The 19612-nt window shown below is 41.5% G+C and overlaps 1 protein-coding gene across 9 annotated transcripts in view; it reads left to right on the forward strand.

Moving 5' to 3' along the window:
• LOC120791732 (protein furry homolog) overlaps nucleotides 1-19612 on the forward strand; it is a 54679-nt gene that overhangs the window by 16906 nt on the left and 18161 nt on the right. For 5 of the 9 annotated variants that reach the window (XM_040130354.1, XM_040130347.1, XM_040130349.1 and 2 more), the window contains exons 3-32: nucleotides 3513-3566; nucleotides 4492-4631; nucleotides 4772-4862; nucleotides 5042-5121; nucleotides 5223-5303; nucleotides 6281-6449; nucleotides 6866-6958; nucleotides 7070-7168; nucleotides 7858-7959; nucleotides 8494-8597; nucleotides 9189-9297; nucleotides 9473-9559; nucleotides 10104-10275; nucleotides 10405-10537; nucleotides 10769-10876; nucleotides 11195-11450; nucleotides 11707-11889; nucleotides 11986-12072; nucleotides 12693-12952; nucleotides 13157-13346; nucleotides 13615-13739; nucleotides 15020-15077; nucleotides 15237-15328; nucleotides 15582-15754; nucleotides 16270-16430; nucleotides 17345-17455; nucleotides 18022-18176; nucleotides 18592-18694; nucleotides 18786-18957; nucleotides 19345-19601. In XM_040130354.1, the coding sequence (XP_039986288.1) occupies nucleotides 3513-3566; nucleotides 4492-4631; nucleotides 4772-4862; nucleotides 5042-5121; nucleotides 5223-5303; nucleotides 6281-6449; nucleotides 6866-6958; nucleotides 7070-7168; nucleotides 7858-7959; nucleotides 8494-8597; nucleotides 9189-9297; nucleotides 9473-9559; nucleotides 10104-10275; nucleotides 10405-10537; nucleotides 10769-10876; nucleotides 11195-11450; nucleotides 11707-11889; nucleotides 11986-12072; nucleotides 12693-12952; nucleotides 13157-13346; nucleotides 13615-13739; nucleotides 15020-15077; nucleotides 15237-15328; nucleotides 15582-15754; nucleotides 16270-16430; nucleotides 17345-17455; nucleotides 18022-18176; nucleotides 18592-18694; nucleotides 18786-18957; nucleotides 19345-19601 (4005 nt within the window). The remainder of the gene's footprint in view (nucleotides 1-3512; nucleotides 3567-4491; nucleotides 4632-4771; nucleotides 4863-5041; nucleotides 5122-5222; nucleotides 5304-6280; nucleotides 6450-6865; nucleotides 6959-7069; nucleotides 7169-7857; nucleotides 7960-8493; nucleotides 8598-9188; nucleotides 9298-9472; nucleotides 9560-10103; nucleotides 10276-10404; nucleotides 10538-10768; nucleotides 10877-11194; nucleotides 11451-11706; nucleotides 11890-11985; nucleotides 12073-12692; nucleotides 12953-13156; nucleotides 13347-13614; nucleotides 13740-15019; nucleotides 15078-15236; nucleotides 15329-15581; nucleotides 15755-16269; nucleotides 16431-17344; nucleotides 17456-18021; nucleotides 18177-18591; nucleotides 18695-18785; nucleotides 18958-19344; nucleotides 19602-19612) is intronic. The other 4 variants (XM_040130348.1, XM_040130350.1, XM_040130353.1 and 1 more) reach the window with 1 other exon arrangement.

Consider the following 19612-nt stretch of genomic DNA (forward strand, 5'->3'; position numbering starts at 1 on the left):
TTTAAAAATACTCTAATACACCTGTCACCTTATTTATGATATATTTATAATAGTCTGATCGGTTTTTGTGACAATAGGCAGCCTGACTCCTGCTAATGACGCTCATAACAGTTGACACTTTCCAGTGATATAACACTGCCAAGGCCTTGGGAATGCAACTGAGTCTCCAGCGCAGGAGCGGAGATGCTAACCACTGTGCCATGTTTAACTGCTGTCCGCTGAAGGCTGGCAGTTTTTTTTGTGAAACGGCAGCTCCATCAGCACAAGGAAGGAAGCAGCTTGGGGGGGATAATGTGGAATTTGTGACCAGCCTCATGGCGAATGCTACAGTGTTACCAAGCTTCAGCTGAGCTTAACACAAGAAATGTACCGTTGTAATAAGCCCTGGGTAGAGTTGAAGGTACTATTTTATAATTAAAAACTGGTGGAAAGAAAAAATCATTTTGAACACTTAACAATTGTCAATACGGTCAAAACATTTAATAACAATTTTTAAGAACTTCGCCAAAGACAGAGTTTCTAGGCTACCTTCTGACATGATGGCAGTTAACCAGAGGGATTACAAAATCAATCTACAAAAATATAAATATAAAGAAATATAAATCATAATATAACTAAATAATTAAATAAATAATGATGATAAAGACAAGCAGCAAATCCTCTCATTTGAGAGGCTGGAATCAGAGAATCGGTTTGGCGTTTTTCACAATTTTTGCTTGAAAAGTAACAAACAGTTAATCAAATATCGAAATAGTTAGCGATGGTTTTTCTGTCAAATGACTAATCGATTAATTAAGTATTCATTTCAGATCTACTTTACAGTATGTATATAAAAGGTTAAAATATGTGATTCTGTTTCTCAGGCTCTGAATTACAGAATTTTTCCCACATTGTAAAGTGGAAATTAAAAAAAAAACTCACAAGTAGAGAAACAATCAATTAATGGATCGACAGAAAATTAATCAGCAACTATTTTGATACGCAGTAATCAGAATAGCCAAATACCTCAAGGTGTGGATTTGCAGCTTTTCTCTGTTCTATTTTATTGTAAATATCTTTGATTTTTGGACTGTTGCTCAAAAACAAAACAAACAAACACAGAACAAGACATCTGAAGGTGTCAAATCAGACTCTGGGAAAATGTGATAGAGATTCTTCACTATTATCTGACATTTTAACAACCAAACGCTTAATTGATTATTCGCGAAAATAATCGGCAGATTGAATGATAATGAAAATAATGGTTTGTACAGCCTTAATCACAGTTGAGTAGACACAGTTCTGAGGCTTTCAGATAACAGTCAAATGCTTGATATTTTGATTTGGTCTCCCAGTATTTTATAATTTGCATTTGGAACTGACTGGTAACCCTGACTTTTTCTGCAACCGTTGTTCTCTGTCTTTGTCTTTATAATGCGACTAAAGATACAGTCTAATGAGCAGTACTGGAAAATTAGATGAAGATAAAAGCTGCCAGTAAAATCTCTGAGAGACTTTTTGTCCAGCGGAGGTTGGAGCTGATCGATGGGGCCAACAGCAGCTGTCATAAATAATTCTGTTGACAGACAGTCAGGCAGACGGGGAATAGCCACTGTGTGTTAACGTGGGCACCACTCACCACCTGCTCCCAGGACCACATGAGTATCTTACAAGTGCTGCTGAAAGTCAACTAAAAATGACAGACTCCAGCTAAAACACATTAGGCAGTTAATCATAATACATGTAGCTTTATGTTGTAATGCACGGTAGCATCGTTTACCACTGATAGTTACCCTGTCATGTAGTCTCATGTGCAGGTCTGATATGTGAGTTTACTCGTGGCCTTTGCGGACAGACAGTCTGTAGTTTTAGGGACCGTGATTTATAGGATGCTGTTAGTCACTGGTCCCGGTCTACAGGGAAGTGTTAATTACCACAGGGAAAGTGTGCAACCCCTTGTTTCAGCTGAGTCATTTTTTTTTTTTTTAGCCCTGTCTTGTAGTTACGTGCTTACAGTTGTCCCTCCTGCTCATCCTAATCACTGATTTGTTTAACAGAATCCATGTTGTGCAATGATCTGCGGTCAGAATGAATGAATAAAATAAAGAAGAAATTTTAAAAAGCTTACACTCAAAGGGCCCAAATACATGATATCTACTGTAAGATGCAGATAATGAATTTAGCCGAAAAATAAATAGTTGTAAATGTGTGAAGTGATTGAATACAATCGGTATTGTTGTATCTGCCTGCCACAAAGGGGAATAAAGTCCTTACAAGCCCAACAGTGCAAGAGGCATTGACTTTTCTGTCATTCCAGCACAGATGGGCTCCTCAGTTTTAAGCATTTGTCCAAATACTAAAAGGTTCATCGGAGCATGGGGCTTAGCTGGCGTTCCAGCTGCAAGGGAGACAGTGACATTGCCACCAGCCCACGCAATTCCAGTGTCAGAGACATCAGACAGTTGGCTATTTGGGATTCATCATCAAGTAAGGGATGTGCTGTGATTTGCTGCCTGACCATCGAGACAGCAGAGGGACGTATCTGGTAGAGCCGAGTAGCAAAAAAGGTAGAGGAAAGCAGATGCTTTGATTTGCGCGAGGATGGATTAAGTGGTAATTGTGGGTTAGGCATATAATGGTGGAAATAAGCATCCTCCTCAAATATTACTGCTGTGTGTTTTAGATACATCAGTTTGCCAGTACATCGGGTGTCATGTGATGGAACATCCCCTGCTAAAGCTGCACTGAATATCTTAAAAAACTAAAATACATCAGGAGACTCTGCCAGACTTTTATTAGTGGCCGAATGGGAGTAAGATGGTTTGTTTACTGAAATTGTTTGCTTTAAATGCCTGATTATTACAATCAAATTTCATCTCTTAAATGGACTAAACACAGGACGGCTTCACTGAACCATTTAGAAATATCTTAAGGCACCTAATGTCCAAAGAATGAATCGAATATTTAAATGTTTATGGAAGTTGACGAGTTAATGTTTCACTCAGTTTTTCCAAATGTGTTGTTACACAGGTGTCGAGATCTTTTAAAAGATGTTTAGTTTTTAACACATTTCTAATAAGCAGTGCAGTATTTTTCGTTATATTCGCCGTCCTGGTTGCCAGCTCTTGATGTCCACACTCATTCAGCCTTCATTTACTAACAAATAGGATGTGCTACAGTGAACTGATATCATACATAAATCAAGAAGCCGTCCTTACAGCAGGAGACGAATGCATTGAGCCTATATCCCTCCTGAAGGCCTTTATCTCAAATGATAGAAGAGTGTGATAATGAGAGCTGTCATGAATGTGCCATCTCTAATATCTGAGCCTGCCTGGTATCAGACTGATTGATGGCTCTCTCATTAGCGGGGCTGTAATGAGTCCCTGTTCAAAAATACTCCACACGCTCTTTGGGCAGGGCGGATAGAGTTATGAGCTTCAGACCAAACTTCAGGGAACTGTTTTGGAATTTCTGGAAATAATAAAACGTACACAAGTTGTAAAACGACGTCTTTTTTTCTGTGTTTTCAGGAAAAGCCATTAACAAAGTCACTACAGAGGGGGGAAGATCCTCAATTTGACCAAGTAAGTGCTGTGAAAAATGCAGGAATGGGACTGTTAGACAAACAAAAGTGGTATAAAAATTATGTCCTAAGTTAATGAACGGCATCACTATTTGCTAAACTTAATGCCTTCATTTCACCCTTATATGAATGGACGATATTACATTTAATGGATAAAATTATTATTTTTTGGGTTTTGTTTTTTTTTAAATTCATGATTCACATTAAACTCTTACATTTGACTGTGTTCCTCTCCCTATGAGCACCTAGGCAAGTCGGTTCTCATGTCTTAAATACTGCCCTGGTACGATGCACTGTAACATGAAAGGGCTAATGGGTGAAAGCCCTGCTCACATCCCAAAAGGGCTTTCAGATCCAGTCAAGGGCAGGAGTGTTTACCTTGAGAGTTGGCACTGGCTCTGTGCTAGGTGTGTCCAGCAGGTCTGGGGCTCTGCAGAGAAGGCCGCCTCACAGCGACAGGGGTGTGTTTGTGCTGCTGCGTGAGGCCATTCAGCAGCCACACAGAGCCAGGATTCTTCTCCAGCCTTGCGCTGAATGAAGGGCTTGCTGTGTTCCCTGGCCCAGCCAGACTCTCCTCCCTTCCTGTGTGCCCGGCCCGTTCCTTCCTTTCCCTCTCCCTCCCCCAAGACTGAGGGAGGGTGCCCCATGGGGACCTTGTCTCTCTGCACAGTCCCAATGAGTAACCAGCTCACCCTACAATCTCATTTATCTCCCTTGATGTAGCCTTGGACTTTACCTTACAGCTGTCTCAACTTGCCTAAGTTCTTTGTGTTAAACACACAGCAAAATGCTAATGTGCTGTTGTAATTTCTGTTCAGATTGCTGTACAAATAAACAACGGAAACACTGATTGCTATCTCTTACTTTGGTATGTTAACTGCTAAACACAAACTTGCATTTGCACGATGTATGTCTTGTTCCTCCAGCTGATAAGCGCCATGAGCTCTTTGGCTGAGTACTGTCTCCCCTCCATCCTGCGCACTTTGTTTGACTGGTACAAAAGACAAAACGGACTAGAGGAGGAATTGCACGAGTACCGGCCAAGAGCCAACACCAAGTCCAAAAAGTGAGAATTGGTCAACTAATTTCTGCATGCAGCAATGTGTCACCAGTAGAAAATGTAAAGAAACGGTGATGATGCTCACCTGCACTGTACGATTGTGGCAAACCTGTTGCTCTTTTTTTTTTGTTTCTTGTCTCTAATAGTGATGAGCAGCAGAAAGATTATCTACTCGAAAGGAGGGATTTGGCCATTGACTTCATCTTCTCTCTTGTACTTATAGAAGTTTTGAAACAGGTGACTTGACTTAACTCTGTACTACATAACCACTGCTTAGGTCATCTTATTATTTTGTGAAACCTCACTCAAGTAGTGCTGTGTGCTTGAAAAATGATTTTACCGTGATTGGTAGTTTGTGAGTATGTAGTTGTTGAACATTCACTGCCATGCCATTGTGTCTCCTGATTCTCAACTAGATGCCGCTCCACCCGGTCCTTGACAGCCTGGTCAATGAAGTCATTAACTTAGCCTTTAAGCACTTTAGATACAAAGAAGGGTAAGATCTTGTCTATTTCCAGCACAGGTCCTTCGTCCTTTCGTAGTTTGAAGTTTCTCGGGGGGTTTGTTTTACTTTATCTTGTGTCGTCTTTCCCACAGGTATCACGGTCCTAACACTGGCAACATGCACACTGTAGCAGACCTCTATGCTGAAGTCATAGGAGTATTAGCCCAGTCCAAGTAAGGAGCAAAGACAGAACTACGATTATATAATTAACTATTATTATTTTTTCCTTTTTCCATCTTTCCTCATTGGCTGTTAAATCTTTATTCTCTGCTCTGTTGGTGTCACATAATGATGGTGTGTTACCATCGCTAGTGCCTTTCTGCGAAACATTCCCCGCTTCAGGAGACTGGAACATACTGTAGGGACGGCACACTTTTGGACAGGTCCCCTTCACACCAAACTAGGACTGGAAATTGATGTCTGTTTATTTGAAGTTTTCAGATCATCGCAGCAAAGAACAAATCCTTAAAATAGAGATATGGTTGGTAAGCACACTGCATACCTCCTATCCCAAGTGCGCTCTGCTTAATTTCCTGCAGGAGATTCTTTACTGAGAGGCATTTATAGAGATCTTTGCTTTTCTCTGAGGTCAAGAAAGGAAGAAAGAGGTCTAAACTAAAAATATTCAGATGGGATACATAGTTGAGAGATTGATGCGGTTTTAAATAAGTTTAAAAGTGGTTTCTCAATCAAGGTTTGTGCCTGTAGAAATAATAAACAACTTCTCCTCACCTCACTAAGATGCAGAAGCGGCTGTATTCACTTTCGTACAAGTACAGTACTAGCCAACAGGAAAGAGGTTAAGACATGCTCATATGAGCCTTCATGATGAATTATTTTCTAAATTTAGAGCAGCTGAAGAATCCCATCTCTGGTTCAATTTAGGCAAGGGATCAGGTGCTAAACGAGGAGTTCATCTCGGGGCACAGACTTGCGGTCTGCATACAGAGAGTAAGACGAGGGGGATGATATTTTTGGGAGCCGTGCTGCCTGAATATGTTGTCACTGTACTCTCTCCACGTCACGACTCTGAGTGCAGGAACATTTTTGTGGAAGTGCTGATTTGGGATTTGTCTGCCTGAGCTATGCAGGCAAGTCTTTATATAGAATCTCATTTTCAGTTTTTTTTTTTTTTTTTTTTTTCTCTCAGGTTTCCTGCTGTGAAGAAGAAGTTTTTGACTGAGCTAAAGGAGCTGCGACAGAAAGAGCAGAGTCCATATGTAGTCCAGAGTACCATAAGCCTCATCATGGGGGTCAAGTTCTTCCGAATTAAGATGTATCCTGTCGAGGATTTTGAAGCCTCTTTTCAGTTCATGCAGGTACAACAGACTTCAACAACTCAGTAGCATTTCGATCCTTCAATCATAAACCAGCCTTGCCAGAGTATAACCTGATTACACTATATGTTAAGATAACCCTTTTTTTCGCTTTACTCATATATTGACTTTATTTTTGATTTGTGTGTATTAAAACTTGACCTAAATATAGGCTTATATCAACATTGTGTAGGAAATGTACAAATAATTCTCACGATTGTCAGGATTTGCTGCCCCTTGACCTTGACTGTGTTTCCTGTTAGCTTTGGCATGCACTTTGTTATTCAGTGTTGACCATAAAGTCTCAAGTCTGTTTATCTCTTGGGTAAATCTTTTCTTAACACACTCTACACGTATAGTAGATTTAAAGTGATATAAGTTTTTATTGTGTGCTAAACCATTTACTGCTCTCTCTTCAGGAGTGTGCCCAGTATTTCCTGGAAGTCAAGGACAAGGACATTAAGCATGCCTTGGCTGGTCTTTTTGTTGAAATTTTGGTTCCTGTTGCAGCGGTAAGTTTTTCCCCTCTTGTACATGTTGCATGCATTACATAATATTTAATTTAAATAGGAAAAGAGCCCCACTCCTGAGAGGATTGTGTCTTGTGTGTGATGTTGCCCTAGGCCGTGAAGAACGAGGTAAACGTACCCTGCCTCAGGAACTTTGTGGACAGCTTGTACGACACAACCCTGGACTTGTCCTCCAGGAAGAAGCACTCGCTGGTTAGTTGCCTCGCAGAAAACAAACTGACACTGATGGTTGGCTCCCGTTTGTTTCCCCTCTGACACCCTTTGCTGCATGCTTAGATTGCTTAGATGTCTGTGGTCTTTGTGAATCCTCAAGCATTTCAAGGTCACTCTTGTGTAATGTTCTGTGCCAACGTCAGTGTCCACAGTAGAAATAATTTATGAGGGAAGACAGGCTGCCATTTCAAAGCATAAAAACGAGCACTGAAGCAATGCAGTATACTGTATATAAGTGTATGTAATAGCCCTTCCCCCTAAAGTGTCTTCAATAAAGCATTTCATCACAGTAGTTCACAATGAAATGGAAAGACAACAACCCTTATTTAACAGTAGCTTGCTCTTACAGAAGGTCTACATTCCCCTGAGGCAGCTGTTATGGCCGAAAGCCGCATTTTACGAGTGATGCGTCATCAGTAAAAAGCACAACAAAAGAAAAAAGCTTCATCATGTCTTCAAAAGAAAACCGGTTTAGGTCTTAAATAGCACTTATGCAGATAGGGTTCAGAGATAATGCATAATTCTTCATATAATCCACTGAAAGGCCAACCGCAGATATTATATGTGGAAACTATAAGTGTTCAACATATTTTTGAGTCAGTGTGAAGCTATTTTAACATTGCAGTGTACGGTAAAAGAGATCTAAACACTCTCTGTTCTCTACGCAGGCTTTTTACCCACTGGTGACTTGCCTGCTGTGTGTCAGCCAGAAACAGTTCTTCCTCAACAGATGGCATGTCTTTCTTAATAACTGCCTCTCAAATCTGAAGGTAACTTAACTTGGAGACCAGTTGCCTTTAATTCAGACCACAGTGGTCTTTGTTTTGGACAGAGGAGTTTTGGTAACATAACTGTTGTTCAAGTGTGCATCCCTGTTGCACAAAATGTTTGTCACCGCTTCAGTGGTCAAACAGAAATGTGTTAATATACATTTTCATTAGTTGTTTTATTGTATACATGACATGGTAATAGTGTGCTGAATGCCTCAGGCAGTATTTATTCAAACTGTTCTCATCAGCATTTAATATATAAGTAAATTTGATTAATATAGCCCGTTTCAAAACCTAGGTTACAAAGTGCTTTACAAAAGAATAAAAAAGTTAAAAGAACAAAAGATGAGTAAAAACAACATTGCAACAGGAGATAAGCACAGTAAAGTAAATAAGTATAGTGTGATTACAATAATCATCTCTGTAACTTTGTTATTGTATCAGAGCCTACAATAAACTGTCACATTTAGGCTGCCAATTGTTGCAATCTGGTTTTCCCATTGACTTTCTTCTATAAATGTAACTTTACTACAGAGTCGAGACCCTAAAATGGCTCGTGTTGCACTGGAGTCCTTGTATCGACTGCTGTGGGTCTACATGATCCGAATTAAGTGCGAGAGCAACACTGCAACACAGGGGTAAATATCTTCAGCCCACATCCTCCTGTGAATGGTGGTGAGCTCAGCCAAAGAGGTGCTAGTGTTACTTTGCATTTGGATTTTTTTTTTACCTCAGATGTTAATTTCCAGTGAGTCAGAATGGGAATTTCTCAATCAATTAGTAGTTATAGTCAGTTTCACTGTGTTTGTATATATTAGTAAATACCTTTGAGATGCCGATGAAGGTCATGGGCTGAAAAATGTCTGTTTGTACTAAAAATATTTGTGAAAAAATGTTTACCCTCCCTCCTTGTTACCGATTTTATTGGTATTTGGAGAAAGAAGACTTATCTGTTTTCCATGTGCATGCACAGGCCGCAGGCTTGGGGTCAGGTCACACCACATTGTCAAGTGTTGGTGGCCCACAAGTTTATCAGCAGTTTACTGACATGAGGAATCCCAAACGGGTCGAGCCAGACTTTTTAAACGTGTTAATTGGGCCCAAAGTAAACTTCACGCAATGGAGTACTTTGCAAAACAGTTTAATACAATTTTCTATGTAATTTTACACATCCTTTTGAAACTTGTTCATGGTATCCTCATAATGTGTTCTTTTCTCTGTGTCCACAGTCGCCTGAGCACCATTGTGACAACACTTTTCCCCAAAGGATCCCGTAGTGTGGTACCAAGAGACATGCCTCTCAATATCTTCGTCAAAATCATCCAGTTTATTGCACAGGTAAACACAATCACATGCTATACTGCATTATAGAGAAGTCACGCTGTCATACCAATTACATTCCATGTAAATCTCCATTAAAACCAATGTATGTTGCTCTCACTGTGACTAGTGAGATGGTATGTCATTAATAAATTAAATCAGAGTAAACACATTTTCCCTCTTTTCATTTCAGGAAAGACTTGATTTTGCCATGAAAGAAATTATATATGACCTTCTTTGTGTTGGAAAACCTATAAAAGCCTTCAGTCTTAATCCCGAGGTATGCATTCATCATTCATTTACTTATATGATGTGTTTATAGAAAAATGTTTTCAAAAAAGCCGTTGTTTTTTTTTTTTTGTTTAGTCCTGATCAAAATTTTATCCTCTGAAAGTAAAAATAATTTCCCTCTTTTGATAATGTCTCCTGAGTTAGTTGAAAATAGGAGAAAAGAAAAAGGAAATTAAGAATACGGTTATACTTGCTACTTACATAAAAACTAGGTAAAATAAAATCTATTATCCATTTCTCCCCTCAAATTTGACACATCATTTGAATATCTGGGGGACTAGTAGTACCATAAAGTCATAAATGAACCACTATATACTATGTATCTACTGAACTTACAACTTCGTGTGTCAGCATTTCACTCAATTCTAGTCAGCGAAACCATTGAAACTATGCCCATATTAACCTACTGTTGCTAGATATCTCTAGAAACTGCTTGGTTTTTTTTTCAGCTGTTTTTCTTCTCCTGTTTTTTTAGTTTAAGTCATTTCAGTTTAAAATTGATAACAAATGGCTGAACTTTCTTGTCTGTTCAGAGAATGAATATTGGTCTAAGAGCATTCCTGGTCATAGCTGATAAACTGCAGCAGAAGGACGGCGAGCCCCCCATGCCTAATACCGGCTGCACTTTGCCCTCCGGGAACACACTTCGAGTGAAGAAGACATACCTGAGCAAAACGCTGACAGATGAGGAAGCCAAAGTCATTGGTGAGGGAGACAGACCGCGGTCAGGAATGTTGAAAATGTCATGCTTTTGCAGACCTACATAGCACTGACAGCTTTAACATATCACAGCAACAGTGATATAAACTGTTTCTCCTCTGCCGTCTTCTCTAGGGATGTCGCAGTATTATTTTAATGTGCGGAAGGCTATTGACAACATCCTCAGACACCTGGACAAGGAGGTGGGACGCTGCATGATGATGACCAATGCTCAGATGTTGAACAAGGAGCCTGAGGACATGATCACGTATGTGTGCACATCCCTCTGTCATCCTAGCTGCCAGAACATTTCGGGCTGGGAAAACTCCAGAGTGACTCAGCAGAGAAGTGTCAAATGTCCCGTCATGAACTCATCCATAATTTAATCAACTCTGTAAAATAATCTGTTCTTATCACAATGCTTGATCAGTTTACCCTTGACAATTTATTCCACTGGAAGCAAGCGTTTGCAGTTAAACTTGAAATGTGACCCTTACAGAGGTGAAAGGAAGCCCAAGATTGACTTGTTCAGGACGTGTGTTGCTGCCATTCCTCGCATCCTGCCTGATGGGATGTCCAAGCCGGAGCTCATAGACCTGCTCTCTCGGTTAGTCACCTGTCTTGGAGAAACCAACTCTATAAGGAACGCCAAGCTGTGGCTGAACATTTTGACTCATTTGTTTATTTGCTCTTTTAAATAAAAGAAGTGCGTCGGTGGGGCTAGTTTCTGTACGGATAGATTCGTGCCACAGGTCCCACAGATGTGACAGATAATGCTGTTGTACTGAAAATCATGCAATCCAAGAAATATTCAGGAAGCATGTATCTGCAGTGAAACCCACTAGCTGGTAGTAAACAAGGGACTTGACTTTGTTCCTACAAAGGTACCTGTTTCATTTTTGTCTTTCTTTGTCTTGTGTGCCAGATTGACGATCCACATGGATGATGAGCTGCGACTCATAGCCCAGAATTCCCTACAAAGTCTGCTGGTGGATTTCTCAGACTGGCGTGAGGACGTCCTGTTTGGATTCACTAACTTCCTGTTACGTGAAGTCCAAGACACCCACCAGGGATTGCTAGATACATCCCTCAAATTACTGCTACAACTGCTCACACAGTGGAAACTGACCCAGGCTGCCCCAGGGAAAAGCTATGACGCTGCTAAGATACACACTGCCGTGGTACACAGATTTGTGTCTATTATGACATATTTTTTTTGCCTTTAACAAGTGGGAATAACTAATCACAATTTGAGCCATTTGTTTATTTGCTCTTCTGACTGCTAACCCCTTTTCCAACACTTTTTCAACCCCTTTTCCAACAATTGTGGAAACACCTATTGCAGAAATAAAAAAAGAAATCGAATGCATTAAGGTGTCATTTTATTCATGAAGCTATGAAATCAGCTTTTGCTTTATGTGGATGTTTATGTCACAGCTGCTGCAGACCGGCTCGAGTCTGAAGATCCCTCCAGAGCGAGGTCCTCACTCCACTGTGCTGCATGCTGTAGAGGGACTGGCACTTGTACTGCTCTGCTCCTGTCAGCTGAGCACCCGCAGACTTGCCATCGCCATTCTCAAAGAGATACGAAGTCTCTTTATGACCATCGGACAGACTGAGGTAAAGTGAGAGAAGGCAAAACTTCGGCGAGAGGGGAGTAGCAGAGATTGGTTTTTGAGGTCCTCAGATTTGTGATTTTGTTCTTGTCAACTGCAGGAGGATGATAAACCAATGATAGAGATTATGGATCAGCTCAGCCCTGTAATCCTGGAAAGTTTTGTCAACGTTGCAGTCTCTGACACAGTAAGTTGCTTGTAAGTTCACTGTGTGGCTCAGCTCCAAACTAAATCCCCAGTCTCAATCAACATGTGTGTGCGGTGTATTTGCCTGTGTTTTTACTTTCCCTTCACTTTTTCTTGGAGTTTATTCACACTGTGCAAATTTCACGTTGCTTGACTTCCAGACCGAAAAGTGAAATGCTCATTTTTTTATGTCAACTCCTGAAATTTGAGCCACTTTTGAGAAAAGACTGGGTGTCATTGAACAATTTATCCACAAGTGGAATCTGGTTTACAAGTCAGCAAATGCTTTTAACGTTGACTATGAGACAGAAGCTCAATTTAGTTATCTAACACGTAAAATGTGAATGAACAGCTGGAACTGAGCAGCTGTTGGCCTTTTGACTCCCATTTATGTAATCATCAAGCTGTCAACATGACGCTGAGAATACCGATTTTATTGTGAATGGGATAATACAGTAAATGTCCTTATGTCCTTATGCATTATCATTAACTTGGAATTTCCCTTAATGACTGCCTTATTTTTACGCATAAGAATGAATAGGCAGATAAAGGAAATGTTTGTAATTGGATATCTAGTTCGGTCATGACCTTTGCTCCTGCTGTGCCACTTGCTTGTTGCAGGCCGCGCTGCCAGCTGGCCACCACGTGGACCTTCAGTGGCTGGTGGAGTGGAACGCGCTCCTCGTCAACAGTCATTATGACATTAGGAGCCCCTCACATGTGTGGATCTTTGCCCAGTCTGTGAAGGACCCCTGGGTGCTGTGTGTATACAGCCTCCTCCGACAGGACAACCTGCCCAAGCACTGCCCCACAGCTCTCAGCTACGCCTGGCCCTACGCCTTCACTCGAATGCAGATGCTCATGCCCCTGGTAGACCCAAAGTAAGTGTCCTCAAACACTGCAGTGAGTTCAGGAGGGACCACGAGACACTTCTATTCTCTATTTTTGTTACATTCCTACTTAGTGTTCCTATTTTTAACACAGCCATCTGATACCAGTTCCCCATTGCATTTTAAAACTCCTCCTGGAGATTTCAGCCAAAAATGAGGATGTAATAATATTTCCTTTTTTGAATGATTCACCAGTAACCCAGTGTATGCAAAGAAGACCAGCACCTCTGGCACTGGGGACAGTTACGTAACCCTGTGGAGAAACTACCTGATCCTTTGCTTTGGGGTGGCCAAGCCCAGTATCATGAGCCCCGGCCATCTGAGAGCATCGACACCTGAGATCGCGTCCGCCACACCTGACAGCGGTGTCAGCTACGATAACAAGGTAGCTGGCTCCCTGTCTTCTGGCCTTATTAATTCCCCCAGTGCTTTGTCTCCCCGAGATCAGGTGTTCATACAGAGCTTGTTGACATTCAAACTCAAAGCATCAAATTACACAGCAGCTACTGTATCTTTGCATGAATGGAACAGGAAGCTGCTATATTCTTAACTGTACAGGCACTTGTGTCAACACGGCCCTGTGTAATTAGTGGTGTTCAAGCGGCGTGCCAGATTTATTTGTCTGACTGCACCGTCTGTGTTTGATGTTTCAGGTTATCGGGAGCCCATCTGTGGCTTGGCTTCTGAAGCAGCTGGTTCCACTGATGAGGGCAGAGAGCATCGAGTTGACAGAGTCATTAGTTCTGGGCTTTGGTCGTACCAATTCCCTTGTGTTCAGGTATATCAGAGCAGTGTTTTGGATGTTCTACTCTGAATCACGTTTGTTGTCTTGACAAACCAGTTTCTATTCAAATTCCCTCTCGCAGATGATGATTTTTCCGCGATTGACGTTAAAGTGGCAGTCGGGAAGATTTCGGTCCTGGTTGATTTGGCGTCCTCTGTGGTTACTGGTGGTAACTGGAAAACGCAGTTTAATACCACAGGTCACAGAACTCTGGGGGCAGCAAAACAAACGACTGTCGTTTTAACAAAGAATTCAGGCTATAATTGGTCTTTTTCCCATCATTCTGCGAGCAACCGTGATCCGATTCTATGCTGTGCGCGGCACGAGTCTGTGAACGGCAGGGCACAGCTGAAAGGAGGTGGTTGCCTCGCTGTGAAGGTGGAGGTGCGCAGCCTGTCGCCTGCACGCTCTTCACCTGACAGCCCACTGTGGCCGCTCCCTCTCGTTCAATTAATCCCTGCGGTATTTCAGACTGATCCGCTGCCCGAAAACGCCCAAAATGACCGATGTCTCGTTTTGTAGATGCATTTTTGATGAACGACGCCAGTGGGTGCTGGAACACTGACAAACACATTTGCATTTCACGTGACTACTTCATAATAATAGTCAAATTGTGTTTCGCCAGTTAAATGCTTTTAATATGGAGCTGCACCGGTTGAAAACGTCTGGTTTGCATTAGCAGTGACTTAATACAGCATTTTTTTCAGACACCACAGACACCCAGTTCGTAAAACTATATTTGCAGTTCGTAAAAACTGCAAATATATAAATATTGCAGTAATTTCATCAGTGGGCCATAGGCTCAATCATCATTGTGTTACCTCATTCGGCGATAGGTAGTGACTTAACAGACATTTTTATTTGAATGAAAATCAGCAGCAGCTGTGACAAATTTAAATGAAAATCTTTAAAGAATTATAGGAGCTTATTGTCATAGGTTTTAAGCTACTGACTTAAGCTGCAGTTCTTTTCTCTTTTAATGAGACAGAACCAGCAAAAATGGAAAAGCACAATCCATTATTTTCTCCATAATTAAAGTCCATGTTGACCTGTATTTGTGGGGATATAAAGTGGAGATGAACAGAGGATTACAGTGGGGTGGTGCCCTGTCTCTATTTACAGCTGGTAAATTGTTTCCTAGAAACCTTTTTTCTTTAGCTCAAATCTATTTTCTTTGAAAATATAACAATAGTGTTGCTGCATTTCAATTTTGATAAATGTTTTACTTTTTAACCTAATGGTGACCTGTTTATATCTTCACTGTGTGCACAAAGGGAACTTGTGGAGGAGTTACATCCCCTAATGAAAGAGGCGTTAGAAAGAAGGCCTGAGGTTGGTTGATCATATTTGCATTACACACAATGCACAACATGAGCTGAACTACAAAGTATGATGTAGCCCTACCAGAAAATCGTAGTCAGTAAATAACGTTTTATAATATTATTACCATTAAATCTGCCATTAAGGATTTGTCTCAATGACGTTTTGTAGAACAAGAAGCGGCGCGAGCGGCGGGATCTGCTGAGGCTGCAGCTGCTGCGGATCTTTGAGCTGCTGGCTGACGCAGGTGTCATCAGTGACAGGTTAGTGTGGCACTAGTTGACACATTACAGCCCAAACAGGAAAGAATCACATTCTGGATTCCCAACAGCAAAGAAGGGTCACCAGGATTAATAACATTGACTTTTTGCTACGTTATGAGATAAAACCTTCATAGTTAACTGCGGTAATACAATTTGGGTTTTGACAGAAGTTAAAGTATTATTGTTACATACTGTTTGGTGTCTGACTTCTATTCATTGAGCATCTCTCCCTGTTTTCTTTGTGTTATTGCAGTACAAACGGGGCTCTGGAACGTGACACCCTCGCCCTGGGTGCTCTGTTCCTGGAGTATGTCGACCTGACCCGGATGCTTCTGGAAGCTGAGAACGACAAAGATGCAGAGATCCTCAAGGACATCCGAGCTCACTTCAGCGCCATGGTGGCCAACCTCATCCAGTGTGTACCAGGTAGTCAGAAAAGATTCCTTCAACTAGCTCAACTTTAGAGTCTCAGACCAGTCACTGGCAATGCTTTGCAGGTTAAACTGATAAATCGCAGAATAAAGACTGTAAATGTTTTGCATTTCTTTTATACGGATGCTTAATACAATCCATCTGTCCTTTTCATCCATTTGTGGATTGTGAATTTCATAAAAGGCTTCCATTTGGCTACACTTTGCACGGCGCATGGAGCACAAGAATCTTGACATTGATCTTGATTTGGACATAGCCCAAGGGGAGTAGATCCAAAAATAGTGCGTCTTAAGGACAGAGCAGGCAAGGATAGGTGATGACTCATGGGTTGCCAAGCATTCACAAGTCCCCAATGAATGGCTAATGATCGGTAAAGGGACATCAACATCTTATTATCATATCAGAAAATGGACTTTTGTAGTTAAGAGTTTAAGAGACTTTATAGTTTTGCTAACTCTGTTCTCTCGATGACGGAACCTATAACAGGCTTTACTCTTCCCCCTCCCCAGTGCACCACAGGCGCTTCCTGTTTCCACAGCAGAGCCTGCGACATCACCTCTTCATCCTCTTCAGTCAATGGGCCGGCCCCTTCAGCATCATGTTCACCCCTCTGGACCGCTACAGTGACAGGAATCACCAGATAACGAGATATCAATATTGTGCCCTAAAGGTAAACACACTTTAAGCAATCTATTGACCTCCACACACTTTTACATATATTAATATTACCCCCTAATAGAGTAAAGTATGCTTTGAATATCTAATAACCTAACTCATTTACCTGAGTCATCATGCCAATGTTGTCCAATGTCAACCTGGGTGTCTACATATAGAAGTGAAAATCGATGCAGAGTATTGCATATTTTGTTATTCTACTGTAATACATTTTTTTAGTTGGTATCAAGCCTGACTGTTCCTATTTTAAAAGTGTATAAAAAGCTTTAAGTTGAATGCTCTTTAGGGGACACAAACCTGTGACGTGCAAGATTTTCTGAAATTTACAATACACTCTGCACACTTGTGAGAATACGGGAGGCCTGTGGAACTCAAATTTATCTGCAATTTGTGAGCAAACAATAATGGGTGAAACATGATGTTGCCACCTTTTGCAGTCTGCACGTAGACAGTGTTCACAAATCAACTTTTCTGAAACAGGCCCATGAATCACAAGGTGTTGCTGCATTAGAGAAAATCCTCCCATCCTATCTCTGCTTACCAAGATAGCTCTGTAAATTTAATTCTATTTTTCGCTATGGACTCCTCTCCACTCACAAAGACAAATAGGAACTTAAGTACACTCTCCCATGAACTGCAGTGTGTGAGTGAGTGCTCCGTTTGGAAAATCCAACATCAGATTTTTACATCTCTCGTCCCACTGTTATATTTAGGTCTTGTTACTATTGGGGTAAGACCTAAATATAGCCAAGACCAAGACCTGTTAGACTGTTTTGCGATGATCTGACAAATCTACCTGGGGATGGAGCAGTGGCATTTTAAGACAAAGGGAGAAGTAGAACTGAAGTTTGTCTTGGGTGTTAAAAGCTTTAACGTGTCAGTATTGTTGACTGATGCTTGTTCTTCCAGGCCATGTCTGCTGTGCTGTGCTGCGGGCCTGTGTTTGATAACGTTGGCCTCTCTCCAGACGGATACCTCTATAAGTGGCTGGATAATATACTAGCCTGCCAGGATCAGCGGGTACGTAGCCAAAACTTTTTTCACCGTGGTGCATTTAAACAACGAGCTGACCCAGAAATCCCTTCTGATAGCTTGCTGAATCCTGCTTTGTAAAAGCCCAACACCAGACCTTGCCAACTGCTCGCCATTATCTTGCTGGAGTGCTGGCAAGTAGTGAAGGAGGTTTTGTTTTCAAATAAATCTGTCTGGTATTGTCTTAATTCCAGTTTACTGTGATACAAGATTAAAAAAACCTGCATGTTTATTTTACACATTTTTCCTCAGAAAAATTGACTTTGAACCCTGTTTTCATTACAGGGCATGAGGAGTAGCATTAAATGAGCAGGCAGCCAAGAAAATGTCATTTATCATCTTTTTTTGTATATTATGAATATATTTTGAAATTATTATGAAAGAAGTAGAGCTACTAGAATCATGTTACACTGAATCCCTGAAACTTTCTAAATAAATGTCGCCTGAGATAATCACTAATGTAAAATCAGGAATACAGATAATTAAAAAAGATAAATAAATAAATGAAGGTTACGAAATTCAAGCGTGTCTATATTGGTAACTACTCTACTCAGGTTCATCAACTTGGCTGTGAAGTCGTCATCCTGCTCCTGGAGCTCAATGCCGACCAGGTCAACCTATTCAACTGGGCTGTGGATCGCTGCTACACAGGCTCCTACCAGCTCGCCTCAGGCTGCTTCAAAGCCATCGCTACAGTCTGTGGCAGCAGGTACAAAATCTCACAATCTCCGTGTCATCTGTTCAAATAGTTGAGGCCAGCTGTCTCTGCAGCTTCTTTTCTTTTCACAAAGTTTGTGTTGCACCGTCTTATTTTTAGTTGTATGTCACTTTTTTGAGGCCCAGTTAATTATGATTTGCCTAATTAGGGTAGATACTGTATTTTCTGGATCATCCGGATTTCTTGTCAAAGTGAGGAAGCCAGTGGTAAACAAGGTTAGGCTTCAAAGCATCACTACAGCTAATCCTCTTAGAGGGCTCACCATCGTCTGAAGTTGGCCTTTCACCTCTTGCTATCTTCTATCTCAGAAACATTAACCCAAGCATTATGTGGAGCACTTAGCATTGATTTCTTAATACTGGGATATTACCTCATCGTGATTATTTTCTCTCTCTTTCTTTATTAGCAGAAACTACCAAAGCGATGTAGTAACACTGCTGAATCTGGTGCTCTTCAAGGCATCAGACACCAACAGAGAAATCTATGAGATTTCAATGCAGCTTATGCAGGTGAGAAACATAAACGCAATTTTTTGTGCTGCTGTGTAGTTTAGTGCGGTTACGGTGTAAGTGACAAATTCCCCCCTCTTTCTTTGAACAGATCCTCGAAGCTAAGTTGTTCATGTACTCTAAGAGGATTGCAGAGAAGAAGCCAAACAGTATCCTCTACGGCACCCACGGTCCACTGCCACCCCTGTACAGTGTCTCCCTGCCTCAGTTGTCCAGCCAGCTGGCTCAGATGTACCCTGAACTCACGCTTCCTCTATTCTCAGGTCGCTGTTATGCTTCATATGTGTGCTGTGTGTGGCTACACTGGGGTTAACCGTGGTATTTAAGCCTGCTGTAATACTCTCACAGGCTTGTCATCTTCTCATGGTTTCCCACTAAATACTGCTTCTTCCTCTTCCAAAAAAGCCTTCCTCACCCAGACACTTACTGTATCTATGGACACTCCCACTGACCACAGAAACACTGGGAGCTTAACTTTGCTGAGGGACTCCCCACTTTAGGTTGAATTCATAGGGGGATCAGGTTTAAACAGGCTATTGTGGTGAAAATGAGTATGCAGTATGTGTCTGAATTCCTTTTAGAATATAAACACCGCAGTACCGTCTGATGTTATTCTGACGTTAGTATTACCTTCCTTCTGCTTGTTCCAGAGGTTAGCCAGAGGTTCCCCACCACTCATCCCAATGGGAGGCAGATCATGCTAACATACCTCCTGCCCTGGCTCGGTAACATCGAGCTGGTGGATTGCGGCCTGATGCTCCCGGTCTTCACACCATGCACCTCAGATTGTGACACTTCCAGCCGGACAACCAGCACAGGCTCATCAAACCAACTGAGGGGCACTGGCTGGGGCTCCCTTCAAGCCACATCTATGGTTCTCAACAACCTCATGTTCATGACTGCCAAGGTGAAGTCATG

The sequence above is a fragment of the Xiphias gladius genome, chromosome 7 (assembly GCF_016859285.1).
Source record: "Xiphias gladius isolate SHS-SW01 ecotype Sanya breed wild chromosome 7, ASM1685928v1, whole genome shotgun sequence".
Classification (NCBI taxonomy): domain Eukaryota; kingdom Metazoa; phylum Chordata; class Actinopteri; order Istiophoriformes; family Xiphiidae; genus Xiphias; species Xiphias gladius.